The sequence below is a fragment of the Dunckerocampus dactyliophorus genome, chromosome 7 (assembly GCF_027744805.1).
Source record: "Dunckerocampus dactyliophorus isolate RoL2022-P2 chromosome 7, RoL_Ddac_1.1, whole genome shotgun sequence".
Classification (NCBI taxonomy): domain Eukaryota; kingdom Metazoa; phylum Chordata; class Actinopteri; order Syngnathiformes; family Syngnathidae; genus Dunckerocampus; species Dunckerocampus dactyliophorus.
Window position 1 is genome coordinate 17,524,360 of NC_072825.1, and position 14,944 is coordinate 17,539,303.

The following is a 14,944-nucleotide window of genomic DNA, read 5'->3' on the forward strand; positions in this document are numbered from 1 at the left end:
GAAGTCGGTCAACGGAAGAGTGAACGTATCCTTTTGATTTAAAAAAACAAACAAAAAATGGTTGCTTTCCTGTTTGAGATTTTGTCAAATTCTGATAAACCTGCTGCTTAGGAAGAGATCTCTTCAGCCACTGCCATTGTTTACAAGCTTAGCTTTTGCTACTTTAAGTACAATGGTCATTGACTCATTACCAATGCTGGATTAATCCAATGTCCATCTGTCTTCATGAAACTTACAAGGTGAGAGAGCGTCTCCAAAAGATGGGTCCTTTCCAGCCGATGAACATCTTCCTTCGTCAGGAGATAGACCGAATGCAGAGGGTCATAGTTCTGGTTCGAAACACCCTGACTGATCTCAAGTTGGCGATCGATGGTACCATCATCATGAGTGAGAACCTACGAGATGCCCTGGACTGCATGTATGATGCACGCATTCCTGAACGCTGGAAGAAGGTCAGTTGCAAAGCTGTTATTCTATGAAAAATGAAACGTAGCCATTGGATTTGCATTGATGTTTCTCTGCAAATGTATGCCGATGACGCTGTAATTTACGCCCATGGTAGTAACATCATTCAGGTGGTTGAGAAGCTGTCTAACGCCATGGTTAATATCACTGCTTGGTTGAAGCAATCCTGCCTGCAGTGAAACACTTCTAAAACTGTAGCAATGTTCGTCACTAAGCCAATACTTTCAGTGCCGAGCCAGATGTTTTTGTTTCAGGGGAAAGACTGCAGATTAAATTATGTATTAAATTGTATTAAATTTACTGTATTAAATTTATTCTCAGTAACTTCAGACACATTCTCTGTCAAATGTCCGCACAGCCAGCAAAAATGTACACGCACGCTATGATCTTCTCACATTTACCCGTTCGGTCACAGGCTAGTATTACGTCTCTGAAACCCCTACAGTCACTTCACAAACGCACTATGAAAATTTGGGATAAGAAACAAAACATTTTTCACTATTGTCCAATATTACATATATACATACTACTCAGCTGGGAAAACATGGTCAAGTTATCGAATCTCTCTTTTATTTATAAAATTATTCACAGGTTATCATCTCCTCCTCTTCAACAGTTTGTCAACATCTGAACAGCTAGCTGTTCAAAGCAGAGCTAGAGGTGCTGAGACGGGAGATTGCATTAGTCCCTTTAGGAAAATGTATTTGGGCAAACAGCTTTCTACATTCGAGCTGTTACTGAGTGGAACCTCGACCCAACAACCATTAGAAATCAAAACACATGTCATACATTTAAGATCCAGTGTTAAGCTCTGTGAGTTAGCCTACGTGACAGTTTAGTTTATGTTTTTAGTTTATGTTCTCTTTTAAGCCTTAGTGCCTGTTTCATGCCCTTATTTTGGTGTTACTTCCATTTCTGCTACTTCCTGTGTTTTTGCCTGCTTTGTCTTTTTGTTCTCTGGCACCTGCTGCTAATATGTGTTTTGGGATTGTTTAGTTCAGCCGGTAGCGTGAGTCGGCGTCGGAGCATTAAATGTAACTGTGTTTGTTACTGCTCTTGGCAGCCAGAAGCTTTTTCCTGCTCTGCTGCTATTTTAAAAATAAACATTTCACCTGCACTCGTGTCCTTCTCTCTGCATCCTGGGGTCGCTGTAACACCACAATGCCAAGACATGACACCAGTTATAGAGATGGCTTGTTGACAATCATAACTACGAGCGCTAACTACAGACTGACTGGTACTGCTGTTGTTGGTATTCTGTCATGTATGTGTTTGTGTCTTGGTATGATGTTGTTTGATTGTTGGCTCATTGTGTTCCGATTATTAGATTATACTCTATATATTTTCAGTAAATGGGATTAGCCCAGGCTGTCTGCATCCTATGTAGCTTTTGTTAGCATTGTTTTACGTGTTAGGTAAATGTCAATTATTAAAATTAGGAAAAGTTATACATGACTGTTCGTCCCGGCAACCATGACAAATGAGATCTTCAGTGTTTTTTCACAGTTCATGCAACTTCACTCAAGCTTAATTAAATTTGTAACTTTTTTACTTTATTTTTCTCTTGCTACACAGTGATTCACACACATTGTTTTTCATGTCTCCCTTTTTCCCTTCCCTCTTCTGTGTAGCTGACAGTTGACATTGTTCTAATGTTGTCGTGTTGTCATTTTGTTGTCATCCTCTGAAGGAATCATGGGCCTCCAGCACTCTGGGATTCTGGTTCACAGAGTTGCTCGAGCGGAACAGGCAGTTTCAGGCTTGGATCTTTGAGGGGCGCCCCAACTGCTTCTGGATGACAGGCTTCTTCAACCCGCAGGGCTTCCTGACAGCCATGAGACAGGTACCGACGGCATCAGGCTACCTGCCCACCACTGATGGGGGCTACCAGATGGTATTCAGAGTGAGAGGCAGGCATATGGACACATGCACACACACACACACACACACATACACACACAGAAGCACAGGTGACAGGAGCATTAAAGCAAATGACGCAGATGAGGATGATGTGTAATTTTGCACAGTTAAAAAGGGCCATGTTGGTGCAAAGCATGAATCCATTAAAAGCACTGTACTGAGTATCAACAAAGAGGAATTTCAGGTTGTGGTTGTTTTTTTACAACAATGACCATATTTCAGTCTGGAGCAGCATAGTAAGTATTGATCATCCCTCATATAATGATGCTCATTTGCATCCTAATTTACATAACGTACTTCTAATCTCAGGCACCACATCTCTAGAAGTTTCTTGTGTTTTGCTGTACAGTTTTGAACTGAACATGGATAAAACGCGTTACCTCTTGTTTGTTTTGTGTACTTCACAATAACTATACACAAGCAGTTGGCGCACATGCACAATCCTTACGTAGTGACCTTGCCTACTACTGACCGAGCATGCATATCACAGCATTGTGAGTTTTGACAACATTGTCATCTGTACCAGGACCTTTTTACAACACAAATAGAAAAACTGCCTGTTCTGACTGCCAGCTTGTTGCTGTGCACATGCTGTGTACATCTTAAACCTTCATGGATTATTTACAAAGTACTTAAGCAAGAACCCGGGTTCTGTGTCTGAGCACTGTGTGTCAGGTTTTTACACATCACTACTTCGATTTTTATTCAAGCATATAGGAAAAATGGCAGATGTGTTTTACTAATGGGAAATTGCTTGGATGTCACCTGATCCAAGGGGCCGTCTAACTGGGCATACCACAAATAGCCTCATGGCTAACAATCCCTGGGATGCAGAGACAAAGGCAGTATGTGCTGAAATAAAAAAGTTTTTAATGACACACACACAAAGCAAGAACCAAACATATAAAGTACAAATCAACAAATGAGAGGATACAAGGCTAACAAAGGGAGACGGGGAAACACAAATCACAGTGGAAACAACCAGAAAGTCAATAAAATGGGAAACCGGACCAGTGCAGTGGAATGCATGGTAGTAAGTGTGTAAGTGTACAAGGGAGCGTAAGGAAGTTGGTAGTAAGTAAGCATGTGAACACTTGTGGAATCAAGTGGGATGAACCAGCGACAAGCTGCTGCCACTGCTGTGCTCTCAAGTGCCACTAATTGATGATCCCTAAGCAGGTGTGCCCCGCTGCTTCGCCTATCACCGGAAGCAGAGAAAAACAGTAAATGAAACAAATGCACAAAACAGAAACACCTCTTCACAGAAAGCTCTCAGGGCTCCACAATTGCACAAAGAAGCTGTGAGCATGTATGAAATGAATTTCGTTTTCCAATTACAAGTGTACGCCCACCTTATTTTTTCGTCTTTCGGCTATTTCGACCCGCCAGGGGTCATCACAGCGCATCAATCACATGTGTGATTTGGCTTAGTTTTTACACCAGATGCCTATCTCGACCAAACACTCCTGTTTATCCTGGATTGGGACCGGTACTGGACATCTTCAGTGGTTGGGTTTTTAGGTCTTGTCTGCGAATCGGACCCACCAAAAGGCAGCACAGTGTACCTTTACGCCAACAGGGCAACCCACCTTCCTTATTGACAAGTGGAATTGGTGGTTTGTCGATGTTGTCATTAAAACCGTACTTTTGCCATTTGTATTTTTTAAACAGGATGTTTCTTATTTGTCTCATTTACATTCATGGGATTTTTTACAGTGAAAATGCAATATTTTGGATTAAAACAATGAATGTTGTCTATTGATAAAATACCCCCACATATGGAAACCAGACGCTCTTCGTAGAAGCTTGGCTCCCACATAACTCAAACCCCGGATAGAGTCTGAGCTAAATGGATTGCTTTCTTCTTTCCAGTGTATTCGATTAGATTTTCATCGGAATAATGAGTGAAAAGATTCAACTGTCACATTCTTCATTCTATTTCCTAGGCTGTCCGTGCGCACTCGCTGCTCTTTGAGTCATATTCCATTGATTTTCTTTCTGTTGGCACGCCATCCTGTAAACAATTTGTTTGATGGAGTGTACTTCTGGCCTATAGTGTTTTCATTGAACCTCCATTACAGCCTTGTTGTCACAATCAATTCTCTTGTGGTGGAAAAAATGTAACAAAGTTCACGTCTGTCATTCAGGCTCATGTGAAGACAACATATTTCTCATACAGGAGATCACCCGGGCCAATAAAGGCTGGGCTCTGGACCGCATGGTGCTTTGCAACGAAGTGACCAAGTGGATGAAGGATGACATCACGCAGCCCCCGGCCGAGGGAGTGTACGTCTACGGCCTGCACCTGGAGGGGGCCGGATGGGATCGCCGTACCTGCAAACTCATCGACTCCAAACCCAAAGTCCTGTTTGAGATGATGCCTGTGATCCGGATGTACGCCGAGAATAATGGTGAGATTGCGTAACACAAAAAAGTCCAAGCGAATGGTAACCTTTTTCCACCATTTGCCAGCTTGTCTCTTCTCCTCAACATTTGCCTCCCACGCAGCCAGTGTACTCAGAATGAATAGACAGTGCAATTTGGTCCGAGTATCGACTGATGGCACAAGTGTTTGCTCCGGACAAAAACAGACTATTTTCAAGCAGGCAGCAAACACCAAGACACCAAGCCGTCTCTCTCCCTAACCCCGTCCCTCCCTCAGATTTTCTGTTTCCATGAGACGACTCCCTGCTATGATTGTGAGTGATGCACAGGGGTAAGCAGAGCATCAAAACTGGACTGTTATTGGCACATTATCTGTGACAGCTGACTTGGATATACAGTATATATCTGATAAGAGCTGTGGAAAGTACTACCATTTGACGCACTAAGACGACAAGTCATACATCACATTACGTGAAACATCAATTGCCTTTTCTGCTTATATTTTTTAAGCAGGTTTACAGCTTGAGCCTATAACAGGAAAACACACACACGTAATTATGGAGGTGCGGTCATGTCTGTGGCAAATAGTGTGTCACTAACGCTGCTCGCCATGAAAATGGCTTAAATGTTGCGGTTGTCTTTCAGCTTTCCCCAGCAGGGGTTGCTATGACAAGTCAATACAGAAGTACAATTTGCATTCCAATTTGATGAAAAATGATGAAAATGATCTGTACTCAGGCGTGGTACACTTGGAAGAGGTGGGCCGTCATGTAATGCAATCGCTCTTCCCACCAGTTGTTATGATAACCGCCACCCTGCACAATACAAATAAGTAAATCGAAATGCTAAGTTAATACAATAATAAAATAATGATAAAAAATAGAAATATTCTCACTAAGGTAATAAGTTGCAGCAATACAAGTGTAGTGTGGGATGTTGGGATCCTTCGTTTGAATGGGTTGAACTTGAGCTTCACTTTTGTCCACTTGCAATCGCTATGGTTTAAGTCTGCATATTAATTTGATACCAAATTGAAAGGGAAGGTTTAACAAACATGATAACGCAGCATTCAAAGTACAAAAATACATACAAGCAGTGATAAAGCCTCATTTTTGGGGGACTCCCCACTCTCTCATCCTGACACACACATACTTTGACAGGTTTTCACAATGCTGAGGATTGGAATGCCAATATAAATTAAATCTTCAAGATTAAACACTCTTTATGCACGACATAATCGTCAAACTTACATATTTGTTCATCTAACACACACAGAACAATGAAGAACTTCATGCCTCTCTCCTTCCTTCTTTCTGCTCTGACTGTGCGCTCTGTGCTGTGAGGCGTTCAGGTGCACTTGAAATTGTGACTTTTAGGTGCTAATTTGTTTTTCATTTTTATTCACGGACCCCTTTGTGAATCTTGGCTCTAGAGTAATAAGTAGGCAAGTGCGTGACAGAGGCGGCGGGGGGGAAAAAAGTGTAGTTTGATCATTTAAACGCTTGTGCCAACAAAACAAGCTGACCGAGACCACTTGAAAAGGTCAGTCCTCTTGCAAACAAACTCAAGTGTGGTTCAGGTCTGTTCAGCTGAAATGTGAACAGTACAGCACGAATCAAAGAAACACACCAATGTTAAAAAGGACCTATGCTTTTTTTATAGGCAGTGAAAAAGTAACACTGGTATTTTACATTTGACCTGTACAGTAAGTTAATTGGTTCCATGATGAGTCAATCTCCACAAAGTAGGATTCCTAATTCATAAATGGATTAGAAAATAGCACAGAAAACCTGTTTATGATCTTCTAAATACAGTTTTTAACATTATTAAAGCCTTCTATCCATGAAATAACACGCCTATAGTCACCTTTGCACTCGTATTACCCACTATAGTAGACTTAATAACAGAAAATAGGCCATTTAAGACATAAATAAGACTCATAATTGTCTGTGTTGCTATAAATGTGTTCTGGTGTTGGACAGGAAGTGATGTCACGAGTTCGGAGTTGAGTTTTAGTTTGCCGTGGGTTACGACCGCAACAGTAGCCCGTGTTGTTATTATAATCATCATTGTGCCTGTTCTGATCATTCAAACCTGCAATATAAACTGAGATCGAGTCCGGTGCTTCTGTCTCACTGAACCTTACAGTGGCATTACTGACACTTAGTAGAATACAATCATCATATCGTCGCAGCATCTTCTGAATGCCTTAAATCAGGGGTGCCCACTATGACAATCGGTCGCCAAGGTAGTTTGGGTCGATGGCATAAATGTCACTTTGTAGCTGCCATATGACATCCTGATTTGCTGGTGCTCCCCTGCGGCAAAGTGCTGAAAAACGGTGAACGGTCTGAAGATACACACAGAGATGGAACCTTCATCTTTGGACGTAATACATGAACTGCGAGTCTAGTGAACGCTACGTAGCTTTTTTTGCCTGACTCAGGTTATTCTACACAACTATTGAGGAATGATGTGTAATTATCTTTATTTCCATATTGAATTGAAGTGTGAATTACTGAATAATATCAACTTTAACTTTGAAACAGTTCATGTGAAATACGAATCATTAGTATTTACTACAGTAGTTTCAAAGTTGTACACATACATATATGCAGTATTTGTATTTTAGTTACTTGAGCAATTTTTATGCTTGAAAATGCTTAATTCATGCCAAAATACGTCAAATTTGCTTAAATGTGCTTTTTTTAATAATAGGTCATATTCCAAAAAGCGTGACTGAGTGAATTTGAGCTGCGAAATGGCGAGGGACGACACATTTATAAATTGACAACTTATGGTGAATGAGATGTGTTTTCTGCTGAACAAAAATCACCAATTCCCAGGAAAAAATAAATATTTGGACCCAAAATCTGCAAATTTGCAGAGCCGTTAATACTGAATATACGTGTTTAAAAGGACTAAAAAGCAGCCCCCCATGAAGAAATAATCATTTGTCTCCTAAAATCAATACTTGATCAACAAATCTTGAAAAAATATCGAAAACGATTTCTGCAGGACCCAGAGACGCAAAATGTAATTAAAATATTTCATGACATCATCAATGTTTGTGGATTCTCAACAAAACTTAACAAGAACACATATCCATTATTAGGGACTTCAGCGTGACAAATCAAAAACGGTAGACAGGAACTAATCCTCTGAGCTGTTCAGCAGTAGCAGCAGTTCATGTTCCATATTTTTACATTTCCATTGCTGTCTACAGCTGAGAAGAAATGTCACCCATTGCTTCCATCTTTTGCAGGAACCAAGGACAGTCGCCTTTACTCCTGTCCAATCTACAAAAAACCTATTAGGACAGACTTGAACTACATAGCAGCGGTGGACCTGAAAACCTCACTTGCTCCAGAATTCTGGATCCTACGAGGTGTGGCGCTCCTCTGTGATGTCAAATAATCTCCAGGTATTGACAGAATGTGAACCCTCCAACATGCATTAAATCTCTCTGTGGGAGTGAGAGGACGTGCAGGACAAACAGCGGTTGTTTGTTTCCACCTGGTTGTGTTTTAACAATAAAGCAGCTGTACCCTTTTAGGACTTGCAGTAAAATGACAACAGAGGCGGCTTGTAAATTTGACCTTTACATCTGAAATGCAGCAGGCGCACATGTAGCAGGATGTGACCCTCACAGCAAAAAAAACTCATTTATAAACAACTGGAGCTGCTTGAACAGCTTCATAAAGCGCATTCACCTGTGACTTATTTGTACACTGCAGCATTAACATGGTTAAAATGAATACACTTTCTTGTAGAAATAACTTGTAAAAATAAGGGGAGAAGATCAAACTGCTCCTATATGCACCTTATACAGAGTTTTTCCTCTCTTGACTGTATTTACGACGTACGGATCCCCTAAGGAGGAGGTGTCCAAACTTTTTCCACCGAGGGCCGCATACTGAAAATCGAAGAATGCAGGGGACCACTTTGATATTTTATGTATTTTTACTTTTTTTTGAAATGGTATATATATTTGAAGACATATCTTTGTTTTATTATTAGTGTCGACATTTCAGCTTCTTCTCTTTACAGTTTCCCATTTTTGCTGGGTTTTTGGGTTTAATTTTATTTCTAGTGTGCCGTGAGCCAATAAAAAAACTAAAATGTGTGAAAAAACAAAAAATGTTTTGTGAGATCCTGAGAAACTTTTTTGTTTGCTTCCGATATTTCTGGGTCAGCTGTTGTTGTTTGCTAGTCGTAGCGGAGGACCTTCTGGCTTTAAAACCTTTCACAGGATCTTTTTCCCACCATGTCTCTGGCAGTAAGTGCAATCAATTATTAAAGTGATGTAGAAATAGGGAATCTACAGTAGCTCCGCTCGGTGCAGTAGGGTTATTATAATTTGCTGTCTTGATGATGAGTATTGACAACTTCATACCGCAGCTTGAAGGCATTTGCTGTTTCTTTCATACAGTGTTACCGATCACTTTCAAGCACGCCACAAGACTGAAATACATAGAAATTTAATGACATTGTTACGAAAAAGAAAGAAAAAAGTTGCATCATTAAAACATCAAAACACTTTTTGTGGAATATCTTTTTTTTTGTTTTTTTTATACAAAACCACAGTTATCTACAGCTACCCTGTACATACCAGCACGCTGACATGTTATTCTATTCTAACGTGGTACTTCAACCTGCTTCATAATGTTGACGTGTTTTGTGCAAACAGCGCTAGCCAAGCTGATTTAAGTGTGAAAACAGCTTTGCAGAGCATGGCCCCACTTGCGCACGTTTTACATTCAAGACTCTGCTTCCAAGGTAGACGGCATTATATACACATGTCTCTTTGTTGTCCCTCTGCAACTGTAGTCATGCATTATTCCTTTTGTGGTCTTAATTTTAATAAAAGATGCTCCATTCTGGCCTGTATCATTCAGTTAATAGTAAAGTCAATCACATCCTTGTCATTGTTCACACTGTGAAAGTTACTTTCTGATGGCGAACAAAAGCCTTTCTTGTTGCTCTCCTCATACTTGGCATTGCACAATCAGCTATAATCCAACTTGTCACGTGTAAAGTGAATGGAATACAGATTCATGTTTTGATTGGCAGCTATTTCCTCCTTTAAAGTCTGCCAGAATTGAGTGAGTATACTATTTGCATTCTTTTTGGAGAAGAAGTTTCTTGGTTGAACCAATTCCTGCCACTTTGGCTTTAAAACCCCCCCCAAAAAAGTAATGATACATTTCACGGGCTGTACATGCTACACTTACGTAACTGCAAAATGTATACTACAGCTGCAGTGTGTTTAACCTGGCAATGCAATTTTTTTTTTTGTCCTTGCAGCGCAAATGTGTTTTTTTTCCCACAGTTTCGCCGCCACTGAGATGCTCCAAAGTCTCCAACCTGACGTCAATGTTGGCTGTGCAGCTTAGAAAAAAAAAATGACTCAAGTCTCATGGCATCATATTCCCTTGGGACAGTGATCGGGTCATTTCTGTGTGAACAAAGTAGGTCTTGAGCTCTCCTTTGCCCTTGACGTTAATGATGCCTCGGCATGAGCACACGTAGCCCAGCGTCAGGAGTATGCGACTCGTCTCCTCTGTCACCTACAGACAACAAAACATCTAATTAATTTCATTTCAAATCTGGTCTGGGCTTTCAGAGCTTGTGCAGTTCAAGGAGCAATTAGCCGTTGCCTGGCAGGTCATACGACAATCGTTTGAATTTGTGGCCTGTCAGAAATGTGGACAGCTAAAACAGTCATCTTGATACAATTGAAGAGACTTTCTCTAAAACTCTTGTGTAAAACTTTTGTGTGCACAGTGTGTATGCGCTTGTGTCTCTTTCTTTACATTTTCTGTATGCAGTGGATACCCCCCACGTTTAGGGACTTTTGGTTAAAACATTTTTTTGGGGGGGGAAATTTGGTACCTCATAAAATGGGCCGTTTTTCCACAAAAAAAAAAAACACACCTCGATCTCTGTTAGATAAGCCCACAATTTTTTGAAAGTATTTCTACCTTTAGGCTACAATGACAATGCTTTTTCGTTAAACAGTGCGATTTCGCACTTTGCTCGGTGGTCTTTGAACGCACCATAATTGCTGTGAAACGCAAAAGTTCTACACCGATCGATCATCTTACACTATCGTTCTTTAGTGGTGAGTACCTGTACACTTTATACTTTCTAAAATGCGTTTCATAAGTGTGTGATGTCAGCGTCATTGGCAGTGAAGGCAAAGGAATACGTTCATTCAGAATCCAACTCTTCTCTTCCGGGATGTTTCTTTTTAGGTATGTGTTTATGGTGACCGCGGGGGGAGCACACTCACAAGACGTCGTCTTCGCGTCCCACTGCACACACTGGCCTCTTCCCCCTTTCCCCTGATCATCCAATCAGCAGTCAGAACGCAGTGTAGATGCATTCAGTGAGTCAGATTTTTCAAACTCTTGCACTTTTCCTTCACTTCAGTGTTATAAAAAAAAAAAAAAATCACAGAGCTCGGCATGGGAGCCGAGACCTGCCCCAGACCGTCACACTACCACCACCGTGCTTGACTGTAGAGCAGCTTTTTGACTGTGTGCTGTGTGTTGGACAGCACATCTACAGCTATACAAGGTAGACGTGCTACTCTACAGTGTACCCAAGTTTCATTTCTATAATATTGTACTTGGTTAATCTGTGTCAGTTTTCGTTGGACTGGAGAGTCCACTGCTGTCCAGCATACTGCTGGAGTGTATACAGTATACTCTTTTGCATTGTGACAACACATCTCTGGTTTCAGCTTGCTCAGGTGCTTAGAAATTAGACTTAGAGTGTTCACAAGACGTCACATGCTCTTGATTTGAGCCTCCGCATAAACCATGACCTGGTTGACTGCAAAGCTTTACAAAAGTGATTTGGTACAGAGCTGAACACAGATATGGGCTATGACACGAGCCTTCTGAATATTTTTAGATTATTTCAAGTCTTAAAATATCAAGTGCTATTCCAGGAAGTCCAGGAGTCTGTCAGGAGCGTGCAGGCTGTGAAGTAGGACTGAATGGATGCTTTAGCCACATCATCATCCCATTTTATTAGTGCTCATCCAAAGAGCATGTGAAAAAGCTGGAGACATCACGTGATGCTCAGAGATGTGCTGTCCTTTCTGCCATAAATAGATTGTCTAGCACAAATAAAAAGCTGTATGCTTAATGCATCAGTTTTGTCATTTCAGATGTCAACAGTGATCAGTGAAATGTTGCCGCGGAGGATGAAACATAAAAGGTGCTTGTCAATAGCAAATACAGTGGAGGCAACATTGCTGATTTAAGACGTGAATAAGACTTATGCTTGTTTGTGCTGCTGAAAAGGCTAAGGGACAGGAAGTGATGTCAGGGGTTTAGAGTTGAATTGTATCTTGCTGTGGATTATGGCCGCAACAGGAACATAGCCCATGTTAGGAATTATTGTGCCTGTTGTGGGATAAAATAACATTTCTTTACAGTAGCATTAGAACACAGAATAACATAGAACATGGAATGTGTCTTCTTAATGCATTGCATTTGTTCATTTAGCCATTTTTATGCTTGAAAATGCTCACTCTAGGCAAAAAAAATGTACATTTTGTGTAAATATGCATATTTGTAGTCATATATTTTTGAAAAACCGTGATAAAGTGAAGCTGCGAAATTCCAAGCGCGAAGTCACGTGGGATTACTCCACTAAATTTTGTTTGTTTTTAAACTGTGTAACTTCTATTCTTTTACTTTTAAATTTTGATTTTGATGAAGAGCACAAAAGGTCAGTGGAAAGAAAGCAACCTCGGATGAGTATCATTTGTTGGTTTGCCATCGTCCTCTCCTTGAAGGCCATCAATGTAATGGTACCAGTTCATACTACACCTGTATATCTTACCTGTATTTTCCCCAGGACTCCCGTGCTGTCCATTCGACTTGCTACATTGACTGTGTTACCCCAGATGTCGTACTGTGGTTTCTGTGCTCCAATGACTCCAGCAATCACTGGACCGTGGTTAATACCTGTGGCAAAATAAGTCGTTAACGGAATGGAAACGTTGTTTACAGTGTCTGAACTATCATTACTACAGTGTTCTTCTTCAGTATTCTAACTGAAGAAGCGGCACACCGATGTTCATTTCTGATGTCACAGTAGGTAGAGCCTTGTATGCGTCCGGAAGCAGCAGGGATGTAGTGTGACACGCACACTACTGAGTTAATGGAGCATCATGTGCTTGGCCCTTTAGACAGGTTGAAGTTATTGACTCTTGCTCTCACCACATGCAGTGAGCCGGGACCTTTTTTCTTGCTTTTCCCCAGTGTTGTCTTGGTTGGCATGTGCTGTACTATACACACTGTACAGTACCCAATAGCATGCATGTACTCCCCTTCTGCTAAAACGGTGGCAAAGTAAAAGTGCAGGCAAAACAGTCCCGGAATAAGACTGACTCTCACTATAGTGTGCATTTCTTTCAACCCACCAACTTGGAGTTTGAAGTCATTGAAGGAGTGTTTGTTGATAACATCCAGCTTCCCCACCAGAGCAAATGCAAACTCCACCATGGTCCCAATGTGCATGTACTGTCGGTCATGTTCCTGTGAATAGAGAACGTATGGCCCGTTTGTTTCTAATGAAAAAATATGGTTAGGTTAAAATGCATTTAGCACTACCGTGGAAAAACACCATATTTGCATGGCCTATCACACGCATCATGTAATTTTACTTTGATTTAGTTGTATTTTGTCTTATTATACTGTGATTATTACATTTTTGATTATTAAATTGTGCTCTTGAACACCTACAGCTCCTAAACTGCTCCTCCAGTACAGCGAGCACAGTGGTAGTTAGGTTCTGGTTCGACCAAATTTTAACTTAGTTACATAACATGCTATTTTTGACAGCCCTAGTTATTAAAAAAAAATTGAATGACAGTTAAGGAAGTTAAAGGAAAACTGCACTTTTTTAAAATGCATTTTGCCCATCATCTACAATGAGACATAAACACATCATTCTTTCTGTTTTCCGTGTGTTCTAAAGATATAAAAACAGATCAAAAGTCGGAGCTAGGAATGCACATAACGGGAAAAAACATATTCCGCCTATAAAGCCTTCTAAAAAAAAATCCAAAAGATGCCAACAACGCTCCATTTGCATATAATGTGACGTGCACATTAGCCAAGCGACAGTTACTATATGGTCACAGCACGTATATAAAACCATAAAACCTTGTTGGAGGGCTTTAGAGGTGTGTTATAACAGTCTTTGTGGGCAGCACAGGTTTGTCCCATTACGTGTGATAATGAGCTGTCTCTTTTTATCTGTTTTTGGATCTTTAGAATGCACAGAAAAGAGAAAGACGTGTGTTCATGTCTCATAAGGATTGTGGATGATGGGCAAAATTCCCCCCAAAAGTGCAGTTTTCCTTTAAAATGTAACTTGCAATGTTAATAATGTAAATAATAATAAATAAATGCATAATTTAAAAAAATGTACTCTGGACAGTTGCTAATGGTTTTATGATGGCCACAGTTTGACACTGGAACAGATTATGGTATAATTGACCTCAAAGGAAAGAAAATACAGTCGTCCCTTGCAACATTGCGCTTCGTATTTCGCGGCTTCCCTCTATCACTGTATTTCAATATATACATTAATAAATAAATCATGGCTGTTTTGTGGTTCGCTACGGCCTGTTATTAGTAAAAAAACGTGAATGTTTAAGCAAATTTGGCGTATTTTTGGCGCACGTTAAACATTTCCAAGCATAAAAATGACTAAATGAGCTAAGATACCAATATAAGACATTCAGAAAACGCATTAAAAGATACGTGCATGTGTGGTATTCTACACTGGTCACGAGGTATAGAGGAACAATAACAAGGAACTCTCCCGATGCTAACCTGTGAGCTTCTATTACAGTGTTGCCTCGTTTATCGCGGGGGATAGGTTCCCAAGATAGCCCGCAATAAGTGAAAACCATGAAGTAGCCAACTTTTTTTACAATGATTATATATGTTTTAAGGCTGTAAAACCCCTCACCATACACTTTATACACTTTTCTCAGACAGGCAATAACATTTCTCTCCTGTTTAAACGCTCTCAAAAAAAGTTCAATCCCTTGTTTGAGTTTTAATGATTAACCTAGAGGTCGAACACAATAAATTATTAAGTTACTCAGGCGTATTTCACTCCTGTGACCGTGCCTCTTCGT

The 14,944-nt window shown here is 40.5% G+C and overlaps 2 protein-coding genes across 4 annotated transcripts in view; one reads left to right on the plus strand and one right to left on the minus strand.

The window, feature by feature from the left end:
- dnah5 (dynein, axonemal, heavy chain 5) overlaps nt 1–9,283 on the plus strand; it is a 126,125-nt gene extending 116,842 nt beyond the window's left edge. Inside the window, exons 85-88 of the mRNA XM_054781379.1 lie at nt 240–452; nt 2,156–2,308; nt 4,565–4,796; nt 8,036–9,283. Of these exons, the coding sequence (XP_054637354.1) occupies nt 240–452; nt 2,156–2,308; nt 4,565–4,796; nt 8,036–8,187 (750 nt within the window). The 3' untranslated portion in view covers nt 8,188–9,283. The remainder of the gene's footprint in view (nt 1–239; nt 453–2,155; nt 2,309–4,564; nt 4,797–8,035) is intronic.
- The window catches only part of adcy2a (adenylate cyclase 2a), a 68,928-nt gene continuing 59,053 nt past the window's right edge, over nt 5,070–14,944 (minus strand). For all 3 annotated transcript variants that reach the window (XM_054781382.1, XM_054781381.1, XM_054781380.1), the window contains 3 exons: nt 13,214–13,328; nt 12,631–12,755; nt 5,070–10,340 (listed from right to left, as the gene is read on the minus strand). In XM_054781382.1, coding sequence (XP_054637357.1) covers nt 10,188–10,340; nt 12,631–12,755; nt 13,214–13,328 — 393 coding nt within the window. In that variant the 3' untranslated portion in view covers nt 5,070–10,187. The remainder of the gene's footprint in view (nt 10,341–12,630; nt 12,756–13,213; nt 13,329–14,944) is intronic.